The 18,274-nt window shown below is 37.4% G+C and overlaps 2 protein-coding genes across 5 annotated transcripts; both read right to left on the minus strand.

The window, feature by feature from the left end:
- Positions 1–6,275: 6,275 nt before the first annotated feature.
- Positions 6,276–11,800, minus strand: cipcb (CLOCK-interacting pacemaker b). 4 transcript variants are annotated; one of them, XM_026944534.3, is made up of 4 exons: positions 11,672–11,800; positions 10,342–10,503; positions 10,027–10,202; positions 6,276–9,507 (listed from the first exon to the last, which is right to left on the minus strand). In XM_026944534.3, the coding sequence occupies exons 2-4, from the start codon at positions 10,448–10,450 to the stop codon at positions 8,659–8,661; spliced, it is 1,134 nt and encodes a 377-aa protein (XP_026800335.1). In that variant the 5' UTR covers positions 10,451–10,503; positions 11,672–11,800; the 3' UTR covers positions 6,276–8,658. The 4 variants fall into 4 exon arrangements, with proteins under 4 accessions (XP_026800335.1, XP_026800336.1, XP_026800334.1 ...); XM_026944535.3 differs by having other exon boundaries at positions 10,342–10,488; positions 11,483–11,799; XM_026944533.3 differs by having other exon boundaries at positions 11,483–11,799.
- Positions 11,801–13,585: 1,785 nt separating this feature from the next.
- On the minus strand, positions 13,586–16,652 carry pgfa (placental growth factor a). Its single transcript, XM_053242349.1, is given in 7 exon segments — positions 13,586–14,715; positions 14,717–14,753; positions 14,839–14,868; positions 14,986–15,065; positions 15,497–15,693; positions 15,813–15,846; positions 16,564–16,652. Coding segments are annotated over 7 exon segments (648 nt in total). The 5' UTR covers positions 16,630–16,652; the 3' UTR covers positions 13,586–14,511.
- Positions 16,653–18,274: the final 1,622 nt, after the last annotated feature.

Genomic DNA, 18,274 nt, shown 5'->3' on the forward strand with positions numbered 1-18,274 from the left:
AAACCAGTGCAGACCACTGATTTCTCAAACACACTGGCACAGATTTCCAGATTAATGTCTCTGCCTGGAATTACATCTACCATCACAAAAGTCTTTAGTAGTAGGCTAGTGTAATGTCTGCTAAAGTTTCTTACTTTTTCTTTTTTTTTTGAGTCACTTTTTCTGGCTGGGATAAGAATCAAAAAGCAATTTTTATTTACTTACACACAGCAATGTTTTCTAACCGCTATGTATCTTGATCTTGCATTTCTTTGCTGAAATCCATGTAAATTCCCCTTTTTATTTTGTTTGTGGCCTATTTAATGAGACCTTTGGCAAGGTTGAGGAGAACAAATGAGGTGCTGTGTGGTTGCTGGAGGTCTTGCAGAATTGCAGATGGGGTCGGTATTGGAGAATGAGATTGAAGCTGCACTACCAGGGGACTTCAGTCTGACAGCGATGGGGATGTTGTCAGAGCTTATAGGACAGGATACACAAGATATAACATAATGGAGCTCATGGGTCCATGAACATTGTAGAAAAAGATTTGAGATTCAGTTCCAGAAAATGCACAGCTGCTTGTGTGTGGGTGTGTTAGCAATAAAATAAAATAAAATAAAATACAAAGCAATAAAATATGAAGACTCAACAGTTTTAAACAGACACTTCACTTTTAATATTGGCCTCAGAGTATGAGAATCTTAAAACAGGTCTCTTAAAGCCTGTTTAAGAGCAATGATATGATCTGTATGGCTCAATTCAGAGCTTGCATCAGCCTGTTTTGCATTTATGGGCCTCACCTAATAAAGCTGCACTGTTCTCTTCTAATGAAATTTGCTTGAACAACCTATGAGGCTCCCATATGGTGCACCTATACATCTCAGGCCCTCAGGTCCACTAACAGAAATACTGCAAGTGTATTTGAAAGTTTGAAGTGGAAGTCTTCAGGAGTCTCAGAGTCTCATTTTCTTGTTACTTCTCAGCAGCAAGAGAGAAGCTGCTTTATGCTTTAAGCACCCTCTAGAGGCGTTCTGTAGTGCACATGGTGTATGTTAAATGAGAATAATTTTGTAAGAAGTATGATGGTCCTATACAGTTAGTCACCTCTATTTCTGTGACAGTGGTGTATAAAACTAGCTCCACTACATATCTGCACCTACTGTCTCAGCGTAAAAGGGGTGATTGTATTTGGTGTTTGTATATGGATCTGTGCGTTCTATGTGCAACACAGGCTCCTTTCATGACATTTATAACTAATCCTAGCAAGGCTCTTCTCCTATATGACGTCTTGTTGCAGAAATTCCTAAGATAAGCCAAAGACTGTAATGAAAGAAAACAGTGTACACTTCAGCCATTACAATGCTGTCTGGCCGGAACAAAAGCAGCAAACCACTCATCCTAGCCAATGGGTGCTATGTAGTCTTAGAGTAGAAGGAACTCCTCCAGGGCCCATTGTTCCCAGGATAGACCCCAGATCAACCACAATTAACCCAAAGGAAATGGAATGGTTTCACAAGCTGATACTTTTTGCCTTTTCTTTTTAATAATTTGGGGTACATCATCCCCATGCATCCACCTTCAAAGCCCTGTATATAAACAAGGATGTTTGTAAATAAAAATTGGCATTAGTATGTTACAATATATATATATATATATATATATATATATATATATATATATATATATATACACTGCCCTCCAAAAGTTTGGAAACACCCTAAGCAAAGTGAGGTTTTGGACAATATCAGCATTAATCTTTATCATTTCCTGGTGTAAATGCATTAAAGTAACTTGTCATTATCACTAAAGATAATAACAATAATTGTTTTTTTTATTACATAATAATGGCAATATATACACATCAAAGTCGGACATGCCCCATGGGTAGCTGTGATACCTGATTACTGCTTTAAACCTGGCCAATGTTTTTTAAAGGTTTTTGGGTCAGCACACCTTAAACAGCTTTATGACTGATTGCCAATTAAGTCAAACAGCTTGTAGCCAGTCAAATGACTTGTTTGGCTCGTTTTATAGAGAGTGTTCATGTCTTTCTTGAGAAGATGGCCAGGTCGAAGCAGCTTTCTCTAGAAACACGTCAGTCTGTAATAGTTCAAAGGGATAGCCAAAAAGTTAAAGATTTCACTGAAAGGTGTCTACTACTGTTTGGAACGGAAGGCAAAGTCTGGGTCCAATAAAGACAGAAAGAGGAGTGGAAGACCAAGATGTACCTCTTCTAATGAGGAGAGTGTACCTCTTCTATGTGAGAGTGTCCAGCCTTCGCAACAGATGCCTAACTTGTCCAGAGCTGACAGCTGAGCTTAACAGTAGACGTGATGTACCAGTGTCATGTTCTACTGTCCGTCGGAGACTTCAACAAGCAGGTCTGCATGGCCGCGTATCAACTAAGAAACCACTGTTAAATTTAAACAATAAAAGAAAAATACTGCAGTGGGCAAAGAAGTACAGAAACTGGACAGCAGACGATTGGATGAAGGTGCTTTGGACAGATGAATCCAAGTTTGAAGTTTTTGGCTCGAAGAGGCGATTTTACGTGAGGCGCAGAGTTGGTGAGAAGATGTTAGATGCCTGTATCACACCCACTGTGAAACATGGAGGTGGCAGTGTAATGGTCTGGGGCTGTTTTGGAGCAGGAAAAGTTGGTGACCTGTATCGTGTCCAAGGAATATTGAACCAGCATGAATACCACAGCATTTTACAGCGACATGCTATTCCATCTGGTCAGTGCCTTATTGGTCATTGCTTCATCTTTCAACAAGACAATGACCCAAAGCATACTTACAAGCTGTGCAAGTCATATCTGGAGAAGAAACAGTCAGCCGGTGTCTTGTCTATCATGGAGTGGCCTGCCCAATCACCTGACCTTAACCCCATTGAGCTGCTATGGGAGGAACTGGACCGTGATGTCCATAAGAAGTGTCCAACCAGTGTGAATCATCTTTGGGCAATCCTCCAGGAGGCTTGGGGTAATATATCAGGTCAATGTTTGAATAAACTGACTGCTCGGATGCCTAGAGTATGTAGAGCTGTAATAGCTGCTAATGGGGATTTCTTTGATGAATCCAAAATTTGAGTATTTTTCTATGTTATGTTCATGTTTATGTTCATAAACTTTTTATTTAATAAAATATGTTTTCATAGTTTGTGTTGTCCCTTATTATCAATGCAAAATGGTCACTAACTAAGAGGATTTATGCTGATATTGCCCAAAAACCCTATTTTGTTCAGGCGTTTCCAAACTTTTGGAGGGCAGTGTATATATATAGGTTAACTTTATAGCAAACAATTTTATGATGATTCGATGCTTTTACTACTGATGCATTTAGTCAAAGTAAAACCTGTTGCCTCATTCACTCATTTTGTCTCAGAGGCATTTCATGTTGTAATAACTGTTTCATTAGCATCAATTTTTTTATTTATTTATTTTTTTTTTTAGGAAATAGCAATTTGCAGAACATAACTTTATTCATCCCCTGAACCAGACATTCTGTGAAACTTTCTATTTTCCATCTAATGTAATGGGGTAAGCAAGCTAACTGTTTCAAAGCAACAATATCTTTCCCAAATCAGTTAATCAAATGATTATTTTTTGGACAGCCCAACACATATATGCTGTCCTGTGCACAGCGCAGAGTGATCTGAAAATATAAAAAGCTTATTTCTTTTGTTTGTACAGAATATGGTAGAAATGTCAGAAGTGTTTGTATTCTTTTACATCGCAAGTACACATATTTACATTAAATTATGTTGCACCTCATATCACTGCTATGCAACATCACTGTCAAGCTTGGGTCACTGTTGGTGTTATCATCAAGGTCCACCAGGAACCAATGGGGTAACATGACCTGCTAGCTTTTGCTAGCACTCATGATGATCTTCTGATCTCGCAGGTTCATCCTGTATAGCATCAAGATGTGATGAACTAGTTGGCAGCGTCACCAATAAAACTTCACAACCTACATGGAGTCAGTTAACAGGGCCCACATACCATTGTCATACCAGCACATCCAATACATATTAAATATTTAACTGAAATATTGTTTGTGTAACATTTTTATATTACTATTTTTATTCATGGCAAGTGACAGTTTTTCCACATTAATTCACTAAAATCTTGTTTTAAATAATCTTGTAAAAGTGCACTAAAGACAAAAGAAAAGCAGAAAAATAATACTGATGCATTAGCACTGCATTTTCACTAAGGTCCTCTCTCACACACTACTATATTTAAAATAATAACAATTTTAGATTATTTGGGGGATATATCTTCTTAGGTGAGCAAAAGTATAGGAACAGAGAGTCTTAAAGTAAATAACACTTAATATTTAGTTGCATATCCCTTGCCTGTAACCCACTGCCAACACCAAACTGTTGCATTCTTCTTTTGTGATGGATTTGCAGGCTTGTACCGCAGCTTATTTCTCCCTTCAGGTGTTTTTCCCTTCAGTCGCCAATTCAGGAGGTGAAATGCACGCTCAATTGCGTTAAGGTCTGGTGCTTGACTTCGCCAGTTTAAAACCTTTCACTTTTTTCTCCTGATGAAGTCCCCTGTTGTGTTTGCAGTGTGTTTTGGGTCATTGTCTTGCTGCATGATGAAGTTCCTCCCCATTAGATTGGATGCATTTCTCTCTAAATTGGCAGACAGAATGTGTTTGTAGACTTCTGAATTCATTTTGCTGCTACCGTCATGAGTTACTTCATCAATAAAGATTAGTTGGGCCGTTCCAGAAACAGTCATGCAAGCCCAAGCTATGACACTGCCTCCACCCTGCTTGACCAAAGAGCTTGTATGTTTTGGATCTTGAGGAGATCCTTTCTTTCTCCACATTTTGGGCTTTCCATCACTTTGGTAGAGGATAATCTCGGTTCCAGCACTTTTGTGGCTCATCTCTGTATTTCTTTGCAAATTCCAATCCGGCCTTCCGATTCTTACTGCTGATGAGTGGTTTGGATCTTGTGGTATGGCCTCTATATTCTGCTCTCCAAGACTTCTTCAAATGGTGGATTGTGATGACTTCACCCCTGCCTAGTGAAGGTTGTTGCTGAATGTCACTGACTGTTGTTTTTTGGTTTTTCTTCACAGCTCTCACAATGTTTCTGTCATCCACTGCTGTTGTTTTCCTTGGACGACCTGTTCCATGTCTAGTTTTTAGTACACCAGTGTTTCTTTTCAGGACATTCCAAATTTTTGTATCGGCTACGCCCAATGCTTGTGTGCAGTGGCTTTGATTGATTTTCCGCCTTTTCTCAGCTTCAAATTCATATTTTGATCTCAAACCCAAATGTCTTCTGTGTATAGCAAAAGCAAAAGAATTGTCCTTGCCAGTCCAATACTTTCAGAGAGGACTGTATGACGCAAAAATGCCAAGCATTTGGATTGTACTTTCACAGACGCTATAATGGAAGACTACGGAGAAGGAAACGTGTATTGTTCTTACATCAAATATGGAATGTCCTCAATTATTGTCAATTGTTTATAAAAACAAACAAACAAACAAAAAAAAACAAAGAATGACAACAACTGGATAAAAAGAAAATACAGCTGTCCATATATTAATGTCCATGTAATAATCACAATATTTGCAGTTTGCAAATATTTGTAAATATTTGCAAAGACGGGTACTTTAAAAGAATAGCAATGATCATTTAAAAATTTTATCTGTGCAAGATACATGGACAAAATGAATATGTAAAGGAGGTCTTTTGTTTTTTACAAGAGGAAAACAGTGCTCTAGTGTTTGTTACACATACATCTAAAATCCATCACCTGTTATGTCTTCGAGATCTAGCCATGACTCACTGATTATGACAGTTATGTCTCCCAAGAACACGGTAACAATGTTAATAACAGAAACATACATTCGCAAAGGAACCTTCCATGGTTTAAGGTTAAGAGGCACAGCTGATGTGCAAAAATAAAGATACACTAATGCATTTGAAGCTGAGAGGCTTTAAAAAGGAAGATGAGTAAAAAAGATATTCAGTGGATATAAAAACTCTTCACACCCCTGTTAAAACGCAGGTTTTTGTGATGTGAAAAAAAAACCCTCAATGTGAAATTACTACATATAAAAATTAAGTGGAAAAACAATCAGAAGCATTTTAGGGAAAAATAGGAAATATCGATATTTCTTTTTACATCATAAAAACCTGCCATTTTAACAGGGAGTGTACTTCTTATATCCATTGTAGTAGCTAAATCTAAAGATCAGAGCAAGAGCCACAAGAACAGTAACCACCCTGAAACAAAACCCACAGAACAGAGTGACAATGAGATGTACTTTTACATGACCTTTATCTGAAAGCAATGGTAAATACCATATTTAAAGACAGGAGAATGCTGCTACAGTTAATGTGGAATTCACAGACTATAACCTTTTTCAAATTTATGCTTCAAAAAAGTATTTGAAAAGAAAATGTCACAGTTACAAACTAGTGGTCAACTTTTAGCTGTCTCAAAACAAAATCTTGAGTATCTCCTTTTTTTGCCAAAAATAATTGGCCTGACAGAGGCGCAATATTAACTCCAGTGAAGTTTCAGTACGGCCAAGATGACTGCTGTGGGCCTTACTAGCTCCAAATGATCGTTTTTGTATGGAAAAATATCTGCCATTCCGATTTCATTATACACTCGGAATAAAAAAAAAAGTCAGATAGCATAATAATTGAATTCCAGTGTTTATGCACAGTCTAATGTCCGAGACTGAATATAACACGATCTATAGATCCAAACAGAGACTCTGCGAGCAAGCTACTTATACGGAAACTACTGCCTGGCTAATGTCCAACCTTTGAGTAGAATTCATTACTTTCTGTAATGATGCTTAGACTAAATATAACAAAAAATTCCATCACATTAATACATTTCAACATAAGATCCCTGCAACATGAAAGTTAAAATAAACGTAAAATTAAAAAAAAAAAAAAAGTCTTCCATATAGGGGTAACTCATCCATAGCCTGTTTACTGGTTTATGCATTTTTCTGTAAATCAGTGCAAGAGCTTCATAACTTTGGGAGAGAAATGTTAGAGAAGCTATGTTTGAAGAACAGGTTCTTTCCTGTGTGACAGACATTTAGTTAAAAAAAAAAAAAAACTATTCAAATCTAAATAACACCAGTTGCTTTAGATGTTTTTGAAATAAGCTACAGAGACATTTTGGTTAATGCCTCATTTACAAAACAATTTATGAACATTTTAGGAAAAAAACCCAGTAAGAATCATGCTTAAAGCAAATTATAAAAGTACTCTAACTACCTCAATTCAAGATTTGGGACACCAAATTGTATGTTAATATTAAAAGAACATTTTTGACTCTATTAACACACAATACACATAGCACTTATTGCACGAAGCCATAACTCCATTCATGGACATTAAACGAGATGTGCTGGCAACTGTATTTACCAGTGTTGAGGTTAAGGCAACTGTTTTTACAATTGAGGATTCAACTAACAGGCTCTCACACCTGCCTTGGACATTTAAAAGATACTTGTGGAAAGTGATCTGATCAGACCACGGAAAAGCAACAATGATACCAATTTGTGAGCTCTTCGGTTTGGCTGATTAACAACGCATGCATCTGATACATAACTGCTCCTCTTGTAGATTTATAAACCTAGTAATGCTACTACATTTTAGTACATAGGTAACATAGGTAAAAGAAGCACAGCAGAGAACTGTTGCAAACATTGCAAAAGTTAAATGTGAAGAGTCCATCCTACAGGCACAGAATTGTTTCAGCGCTGAGCAGATCTTACAAACACTGTGGTGCCATACCACTACAAAAGTAGGATTACTAATTACCATTTTGTACTATGGCTAAGTTTATTCTGTCACATGACTCTATAGAGCATTAACATACCAGCCTGCTTTGCCTGCTGATATGTGAAGGTTTTTTTAATCTATATCCTTGTTTTCATATTACCGGTTAGTTCTGGTTTAAAACATGCTATTCATCGGGCCGTAAGCATATTCATAATGTTGCTAATACTATGTTAACCTCACAATCTAGCTTTATTAATGAGCCAAAAAATCTAAGCCATCACAATTGCTTTATGAAGATTATTTTTCATTAGAGCAGACAATCTTTACCAAGGTTTGACATGTCTGTTCATCTTACAACTTTCCTACTATGGTCGTGGTTCTATAGAACTGTATTTCATTATAAGTGAACCAAAGTTCTCATTTATCTACAGTAACTGCTCTATCCTGGTTCCAGAGTCTACCCCCGGAACACTTGGAGTGAGGCGGGAATAACGCCTGGATGGGATGCCATCGAATTGCACATAATTCACATTTAGGGGCAATTTAAAGTGGCCAATCCACCTACCGGCATGTTTTTGGGAGGTGGGAAGACACTGGAGAACTCAGTGGAAACCCTCACAGATGTGGGCAGAACAGTGTGAAACTCCACACAGACAGTAACCGGAACTCAGGATTGAACCGGAGACCATGGAGCCGAGAGCTACCTGCTCTACCTGTTCTCTCATTTGCCTGAAGCAAAGGTGCCACAAAGATCACCACTACGAATAGTTTAATGTATTGTTCTTTGTTATCCACAATATTTCAGGTGTTGGAAGTTCTCAAACTTAGAAGGATCAAGGACTAGTAACATTTACACAACCTTTTTCAAAAAGGTTCTTTTCTGGTTCAAGTGTCCTACTTCAAATGATCCATTCGTGTCTCTGATCCAGTATTCACAGTTTTCTCCTTCTCACTTTCTTCCTGCATAATCATCTGTAGTTTGCTCCAGATACACAAGTCTCCTGTCTGGAGGGCCTCCATAAAGAGGTTTGTGTGCTCACGGAGTTGATCCAGCTCAACCTGAGTGCGCCGATTCTGTCGTATCAACTCTTTAGTGCGCAGTGTAATGTCCAGCAGGCCTGATTTACTAAGAATATTGTAGGTGTTGCAGAAACGCTTCCTCTTGTCGTTGCTGTCAGAGTCCCTGTTCTGGCAGATGCCATCTTTAAAGGCAGCCTGTGGTTGGGTCTGTAATGTCTTAGCGTGCATTTCTGTGGGTTCTGTCGTGGGCTCCAGCCTTCCAGCAGTGGGCTTTTCCACACCAGGACAACTGCCAGTGTTAGAATCAGTAAGCGGAGTATGAGGCGGAGGTGATGCTGGATGATGCCTGGCTGGTGTAATGTGGTTCGGAGTGAAGGAGCCAGAAGAGGAACTAGTCTGTACAGCTTGCTGCCTGTCTCCATCAGGAAGATCCCAACAGCTGGAAGACGAACTGGAACTCGTCACTGATGCAGTGACAGTGGAGCTGCTGCTACTACTGCAGCTACTACGTGGGATGTCCCCTGGGTGGGGGGCAATTTTGGGATAGGATTTCAGGATGGGGAGGTACTTCTTGTGCTTACGACGCTTACTGGGCGGTCCTTTTGGCTCTGTAGTAGTTCTCTGTGAGATTACCGGTTGGAGGAAGACTACTTGGGGTTGCTGTACAACCTCAACAGCTGGACTGAAGCCCCATGGCTTTACAGAGGGGGAGTTATCACCAGGCTGTCAATAAATCAATACATACAAAAACTAATGAGATCTAAGCATGTTGGATAATCCCAAGCTAGATATTAAGAAACTGAATAAGTTATCTGAGTAAATGTAGGCCTGCATCTTGCTGTCTGGCGACAGACACACCTGCAGCATAACTTCTCTTGCCACATAAATTTTAGTGGCCAAGCCTACTTGAGCTACACACCTGGGTGATTTGAGGTTGCACATTTTTATTACACATAAAATTAGCTCTTATTTAGACTGTAATCTTGCATATATTGAATGTGAATTATTTATCACATGCACACTTAAACTATTGTACTGATGACTTCCTCAGTCAAAACATACAACACATGCAGTCATTTAGCAGTTTATCTCGTAACGAATACATTTTTTTAGTTTTTTTTTTTTTTTTTTTTTTTTTTTAACAAAAGTGCATGTCTTGTTTATCCTAAATCCATAGTAACTTCAAATAAATCATATTTCATGGTTGAGGTACAGTGATGAGCAGGGGAATGTTGTTTTTACCTGTTTGAGAAGAACATTATTCATGATGATCATGGGTGACAAACTTTGGAACGATCCTCCAATGACAGCCAGCTGAGAAGTTTGGGACCTGGAACCTGACGCTGCTTGCATCACCGGTCGCGCCGCATCCTCTGTGTCTGTCTGGTCAACTACACTCAGATGCTCAGAACTAGCATCTACAAGAAAAAAAGAAAAGAGATTAAAAACAAAAACAACACAAAAACAACCCCAACAGAGACACACACACAGCACAGAGCCAAGAAACAGAAATAAATTTGTAATCTGACACCAAAAAGACTATCTTATAATACAAACCTGAGAAGCCAGAATCCCTTTCAGAATCCGGTTTGGACTTCTCTATTCTCTTTGTTTTAGATTTGCCCATAGTCGTTACAAGTCCGTCATCTTTCATCTTCATGCTCATGCTGGCTTCACCTTTGGTCTACTCGCACCACGCTCACACTGCCACAAAAAGGGCTGATAAAAGTCACACAGTAACTATTACACATCATCAAAACTGTTCCTGATAAGGAAATCACATTGTTTTTAGTTTCAAATTTGTTAAAACACATCAAACCACTTAAACAAATAATTAAATTTAAAAAAATGCAAGCTTTACAAGACTAACAATTGCAATATTTAATAACTGCAATAATAACTGCAATATTTGACCAGATTAGACTAGAAATATTGCAAACTATTATCATTTAAAATTGTATCAGGTGTATTAGTATAAGTACTTGATGTACAATGCACTAACAAGGACAAGGTAGTCAGTAACACCAACACATTAATATAAAATGCTGTACACATTAGTAGCTTGCTTGCCAGCATATCATTACACTTACACACACACACACACACACATATACGTGTATATATATATATATATATATATATATATATATATATATATATATATATATATATATATGATCTCCATTAAATGTTGACATTGTTGACAAGCAACTGTAAACAAACTAACAGCATCATGACAGTTATATAAAACAATGAATGACCTACTGTATTAATTTCAACTCTACAAAATTCTAACATTAAAAGAATTTATTTGATATTTTATTTTTGTTTACATCATGCTCCTCCACGGTTTGTTATTTGTTAGGAAATAACACTTGGTTCCTGGTACTGATTTTAAAAAGAAGTAAATGAAATGAGAAGAGAGTGGGGGTTGTTAAGTGAAATATAAAATAACTCCAATAACAATAATGGACTCCGTGTAGTTAAAGCTGCATTGGGTGAGTACTCAGGTTAGCTAGCTAACATTAGCAGCTAGCTCTCGGGCTAGTTTGACATTTAGCTGTCTCCGTTTTTAGATGTTCATATAACAGTGGAAAAAATGTACATGTCAGATTAAATTGTCACACAGTTATACATTTCTCACACAGTTTGTAAGCGTTAACTGGCTAATCTGGCTAGCTACATTATGGCAGCCTACCGTTAGCAAGCTAGCAGTGTTATTCAGCTCAGTCGGCTAGCAGGCTAACAGGTTTCCCAGCTAGCAGGCTGTAGATTAGACAGGATGTCTGTGCGGCTGAGGTCGGCTCGGGAGATGACGACAGAGTAGCAAAGAGCAAACCAATGAACAATATGTAAAATGGGAGAGAGTCTGTGTAGCCAGACCTACCTTGCTCTGTGTGTGTGTGTGTGTGTGTGTGCGGTCTCGTCTCGCCCGTGTTGCTGGTACACACCTCAGCAACAGTCCACGATACTGTACACGAGACAGCAGCTATACACACACACACACACACACACACACACACACACACACACACACACACACACACACACACACACACACACACACACACACACACACACACACAGCTCTGCACATGACAAACGGACTGACTTCATCACCAGGAACTAACAGGATTAAACACGTAAATATTTATTTTCTTTTTTTTCTTCACAGCCATAGTGTTACAAATATAGAAATATATTCCCACCTCTCTATGAGACTGTGTATTTATATTACCTTTATTTATTTATTTATTTATTTGGCATAGAGGGGCGGGTGTGACTGAAACGTCTCTATGCGCGTACGTCACTAGCTATCCCCGCCCATTAAATCTCGTCCTGCTTTCCTATTGGTCAGTGCCACAGACATTCAGCTAAAAAACGTGACAGCTTAAAGAATTCGAACTATTTACTTGCTTAATTACTTAAAGTAGTTAGGAGAGATTTTTATGTAAACTGTGGCTAGGAAACGCCATTTTGTCAGTACTGTTCGCAAGCTTCTGTTGACAGAACTGACTTCTGATGTTGGGTACTATGTGTATAACTCAGGGTGTATGTTATGTTTCATGTCTCATTTGATGCCTTTTGCCTTTATTATAATGGTAATTTTCAGGAAACTATGTCTTCTGCTTCTTGAGTGTCTTAACTGAGTTGGCTTCAAAGTGCAATAGCAGATTATGTGAATCTATTTAAATGTATTTATATGGGATACAAATATTCAAAGCAGCCTATATGTAGGCCTATGTGGTCTGTGCACCTGAAACAATGCCTTTGAACATTTATCACCTTCTGTGGTTTATACAAGTTGTGGATCTGCCTGTCTGTAGCACTGTAAAATAAATCCCTTAAATAATTAACATCTGACTGCAACTTGTAAAAGAATTTGACTGCTCTAGGATTTTACAGCATACAGGAATCCGCTTAACCATTCTACTTTTGATTCATAATCTATAAACTGTTTTTATTACTCTGCCACATATAAAATACTTTCTTGTAGTTGGAGGAACATGATAATTGAGGAATTGTCATAAAAATAAATGGCTAATTTTGTAGGTGTAATCTTGTTTGTGGTGTAATCTTATATAAAATGTAAGGGAAAAGGGACTCAAACATAAAATAAAACCTTAATTAAACCTTTATTTAAAAGTTAAAAGTAGTATTAAGGCAAAAAAAAAAAGCAAACAAACAAACAACAGCAACAACAAAAACAACAGTACCTATTAAGCTCACCAAAAGAAAATCACTCAACTTTAACCTTCTAGATCTATAGCATCATGAAGCCATTTTGGTTACTTTGTCAACATCATTAAAGCATTCATGAAATCAGAAAAATGGAAAATGGTATATACTGTAGTCAGTTTGATTTAATTTATTGCTTTTGAATGCTTATATCCCTCTGTATGGAATAAATTCTGACAGGCACTGATATGGACTAACAGGTAGATAAGTAGATAACTAACTAACATTTGCCTCTCCAACACCATTTGCACCACCATTGGCTGATCTCAGCTCAAACACACTGACTTCAAAAACAAATGGGGCCCCATGGTCTAGGACATGGGTTGTCAACTCTACTCCTGTCAACTCCAGCTCAGTCCAATGAGGCATCTACTTTTTCTATCTATGCTCAGACTGGTCCGGCCTAGCTAACTATTTCATAAAGAAAATACATAGTCAGGACATGTCATTGTTCAAAAGAATAAAAAAAAAAAAAAAAAGAAAAAAAAAAAAGATAGCACAAATCATTTCATAACAGTTAATAAGTATGATCCTAATTTAACCTTTGGTGCTAGGAATTGGAGACAGGTTAGACTGAAGATGTTAAAAATGTATTTTATTAATCTTTTACAAGAACACATTTGTGCCACCAGAATCAGGTACAGTGTAGATTTATTTAATATTTATTACATTAATTGAATATAGCTGGCTTTAGTCATGTTTTCTCAATGTACAATGATATACATAGCAGGACATACAGGCAAATACAGATAAACAACACATGCTTGTGGAGACAAGCCAGGCAAATAAGGTTCTGATTATCATCAAAGATTATCATAATAGTCACCTTTCAGTCACCTTTGTGGCCACCCATCTTGTCACAAAGTCACTTCTCCTTGCCATTTCCTTGATCACACTCATCACAGCACAGGGATTAAGCAAGCAACACAACAGAGGGGATTACAGAGCCTGAACTCTGTCATTCTATGCTTTCCAGAAGATATCTTATTGTCTGTGGACTGCAAGATCTTCCCCTGAGAAGAGCTCATCATGGCTTCAATCCCAGATGCATAAAAAAGTTCATGTCTTTGTGTGTCCAGATAAAAAAGAGGAAATGGATATGTTTTTCTTAGCTGAAATGATTATGACACCTACAACAAACAAACAGCTTGGTGAAAAGCTTCAGTCAGTGGACATGCATACAGTAGATATCCAATATTTATTTATCAATACATTGTTGAGAAAACCACAGAAGTAGAGAGCATTTATTAGTTATTCTAAAACATTGTTTTATGTTCTGATTATCTATTATCTATTTATGTTCATGTGTTCATGAAATATAAACCTTATATACAAGCACATTTATTTTTACAGGATCCAAGCCTGTAATTGGTTTCTTTTAAGAGTTGTCCCACCTCCCATTCACATGGCAGTAGGTGGACTGCTATGCTAATAGGTGTGAATTAGTGTTATGAATGTGTGTCTATGGTGTCCTGCAATCGACCAGCGTCACATCCAGTGTGCATTCCCGCCCCAGTGTTCCTGGCTTAGGTTCTGGATCCTGCAGGACTCTGACCAGGATAAAGCAGTTACTGAAAATGAGTGAATGAATGAATGAATGAACTGATTTTGGCAACTCAGATAACTCATGTCATAACCAGCAGAGGGCAGACCATACCTGCTACTATTTTCTGTTTTCTTTTTTCCTTTTTTTTCCTTTTCTTCCCCTGTATGGCCTACTTAGCCTCTGCCTGTCAGAGAAAATCATGGTTATTCCACTGTCATAACTGGGATAAGATAGCATAAACAGGCTAATTTCTGACAGAATAGACTCACCTCTGATATCTTATGTGATTCTGTTTGGGTCTAGATAATAGATAATTGTGTTTTAAGATGGTAATAAAGAGAATGAGGTTAATGAAGAAATTCATAACTTTCAATAAAAGCTGCTGTGCACTTTTAGATGCGAGTTGATTTCCGTACCTGCACTCACAGGAGTGGTGCTCTAAAAATGAAAGCTCTACAAACTGCATGGTCCTCTCTACTGGGCTTATTCTCAACAGCTGGAAAGAAAGGAGGATGCTATGTTGAATGCAGTTATTAATTGCATGCAACTTTATCTCTGAAAAAAAACATTTGCAGCTGCATCCTGGAAATTAACTTCCACATTTTTTGTACTCATACTGGACATACTATACAGTGCTTGATACAATGCTTCATCATGATATAGGAGATATCATGCTACTGCAGATGATGAATTGGCCTGATACTTCATAGGTCTTTCTACACTGATGAACTTCTGATTGGATGCTTTAAACTGAAATGTAAATATAATGTGTGGACCTATAAATGTAGAGCATACAGTCAGATGAGAGAAGAACCATATATTCTTCCCTACTCAGTACACACTGGATATGTGCGCCAAGAATCACACTGCCTGTATGTTTATATTCTCCTGAATAGTCTAACGTAAAGTAACATAATAAAAGTGTACCTGTACTGTGACATTGTGAGTGAGGGTAGGGGAGCACTCTAATTTTTCATCATTACAACAGCCAGCGCAGCGATGAAGAGGCACACAGCGAGGACTGAAGATGTACTCCACAGTCCCTGGATACTCCTGCTCCACCTCCACCATCCTCTCCAGCGGGTGACACACACTCCGATGCCACACATCATGAAACAATATCACTACATGAGCAATTACAAAGCTTTAAATGTCTCCACTATAACATTTGATGAATGAGTTTTATGAGTACAAATTACGTACAGGATTACAAGCATGACATATGAGCGAAAAAATTTTTTACCTTTGGAGCGGCTCATGCTTAGATGGTCCGAGACCTACAACACCAACAATTTAATAATAGAAACCAAATCATGATCATTTCCAACTCATTTTAGACTTTGACTCAGGACATGTAAAAGCACAATGACAGTGACATCCACTGAGTAGTTTGAGTAGTTTCAGAAAGTAGTTTGAACAATGTCAAACTACTAATTGTCTTTGTGCAACAAACCAAGTCTAAATCAAGGGATCAGAGTGATGGCCACTGGATACTTGGCTCATATTCACAGTCAGGATGATTTGTGAACAAACACGTAGAAAGTCTAAAGTAATTAGAGCAAGTGAGGTACATTATGGGGTAGGAACGAAGATTAGCTAGAGGACGTGCAAATTCCCAACCACACTATAAAATTGTGGCTAGCCTTCCATGTATTGTTCCACAAAAGAGATAAAGTTGATCAAAATCAGATCAAGATCAGACTTCAGATCCACAATGCTGTGCTAGCATGAATTGAAAAGCACTCATCAAACCCTCTATTTGAGATACAATTAGAGATTAAATTGATGTTTTATATATACATTTAGTTGAGAATGGAATGACTCAGATGTAACAAGTAACAGACTAAACACATGCAGATTAAATCACTTGCTTGCACAGATCAATAATATTATTCTGATTTAACAATGCAGACCAGAAAGTATTCAAAGTAAGTAAGAATAAATACACAATAATAATTTTAGCCTACAACAAAGAATATGAAGGAATTTCATACCTCTGACAGTGGAATGTGGAGGAGAAGTGTGGCTAGGATCTGTGCTATACTGACCAAACTGCTCATGTTGAATCAAACCTTCAAAAGAGCTCTTCAAAGAGCTCTGTGGAGAAGAGGCGGAAGAGCACGCATCACCACACACACAACGATGAAGAGACGTCATTATCCCCGACTGCATGCCACTGTTTAACACCATTAGACACACACTGATGAGTACATCATCCTAAAAAGTCTATAGTCCTAAAAATATATCTATATCTATTCTTTGGTTTCAAAAGCTGTAGAATGCAATGTTGTCATCCACATTGGCAGGATCTGCCAAAATAAAGAATAAAAAAAATAAATGAATGAATAAATAGATAGATAGCAACATAAACAGCCCAAATAAAAATTATTTAGATAAAAAATAAAAATTGGAGAAAGATAAAAGACATCAATAAAAGTCTTCATTTTTGGCATCCACATCAGATTATTTGCTGTTCACAAATGTTTTAAAGTGAATCATTTTGAACTTTTGTGGAACTGAGTGCAAAAGCACCACCAAGAGTCACAATAAAAATACAGAGAATAGTATGAAGAATGGGGTTAGGGCTGATTTCTCTGTAGCCCAGAGTGTAGACTCATGCAGCCTATCAGTGACAGTCGTGTCAGAGTGAAATGCTCTCCTAGATTTCACTTGCATTTGAGCTGATATCTATCTTAATCATGCACTGATTAAGAAGGTGCATATGAAGTACTGTTACAAGTGTAATGAAGATAGATTTTATCAGGAACTAGCCTGTACAAAAGGACAGACAGCAGAACCGTAAGTTTAATGTTTTGGTTTGAACCTGTTTAACACGCTTGGTATTCTGAGGAAACAGCAGGAAACCATTAGCGCATTAACATACTGACAAAAAAACATATGCATAAAAATACAGTATATAGATATAATTTTCTTGCTTAGATTTAGTGTAACAACAACCATAAGTCAAGATCAGGTTCATCAGTGTGAAGTGCTTGTCAACATACATTAATTAAGGAAGTGCTATATTTTCAGTGTTTTTTCCCCAGAATCACAGTACAACCCAAAGGTCACCCTTTTATTAAGATTTACCAATGGCTTTTGATTACATTTTCCACCGGAAATAAGTTGTTACCAAAATATTGCTTCTTGTTGCAAATTGGAACAAACTTCAAATTCTTATGTGTTGTCCTTACGCAACAATTAGTGTACTATAGAAAGGTTGGAGAAAAAAAATTGACCAGTAAATTTACAGAGCCTCATATCCATTAAGCAATGGGAATAAGGAGACAGTGATGTTTCACAGCTCCTGCATTATCATAATGACAAGTCAATGCTGATATGATGGTTAACAGTTGGGGAGCAATTACAGAATCAAGGATTTTCTCTAGTTTCACACTTGAACTATAGGTAGATTGTTTCATCATAAATTTATAAACCAAATATTAATCAAATTTTCACCTTAGTGTAAAAATCTTTCCTATGGCAGTTTTACTAGAAAAAATATTCACATGCAATTTTTTTCATTTTTGTCCATATTGTCATTATAATAATCACAGTTGATTTGTCCAATCTAGTAAACAAATGAGAATTTCACTACTACAAGTAGTGAAGCCGCTGTGTGATTTTATTTCTCCCTCTTGTTTGCTGAAAGGAAAATTCTACTACTTACAGATGCAAATTCTCCTCTCCTGAAGATTTTTTTTA

The sequence above is a fragment of the Pangasianodon hypophthalmus genome, chromosome 19 (assembly GCF_027358585.1).
Source record: "Pangasianodon hypophthalmus isolate fPanHyp1 chromosome 19, fPanHyp1.pri, whole genome shotgun sequence".
Taxonomy (NCBI): Eukaryota; Metazoa; Chordata; class Actinopteri; order Siluriformes; family Pangasiidae; genus Pangasianodon; species Pangasianodon hypophthalmus.

Coding starts and splice junctions, on each gene's coding strand:
- cipcb (XM_026944534.3), bottom strand. CDS start 10,450: ATGAGCATGAAGATGAAAGATGACGGACTTGTAACGACTATGGGCAAA. Junction 10,203..10,341: donor AAGGGATTCTGGCTTCTCAG/GTTTGTATTATA, acceptor TTTTTCTTGTAG/ATGCTAGTTCTGAGCATCTG. Junction 9,508..10,026: donor ATAATGTTCTTCTCAAACAG/GTAAAAACAACA, acceptor ATTTATTGACAG/CCTGGTGATAACTCCCCCTC.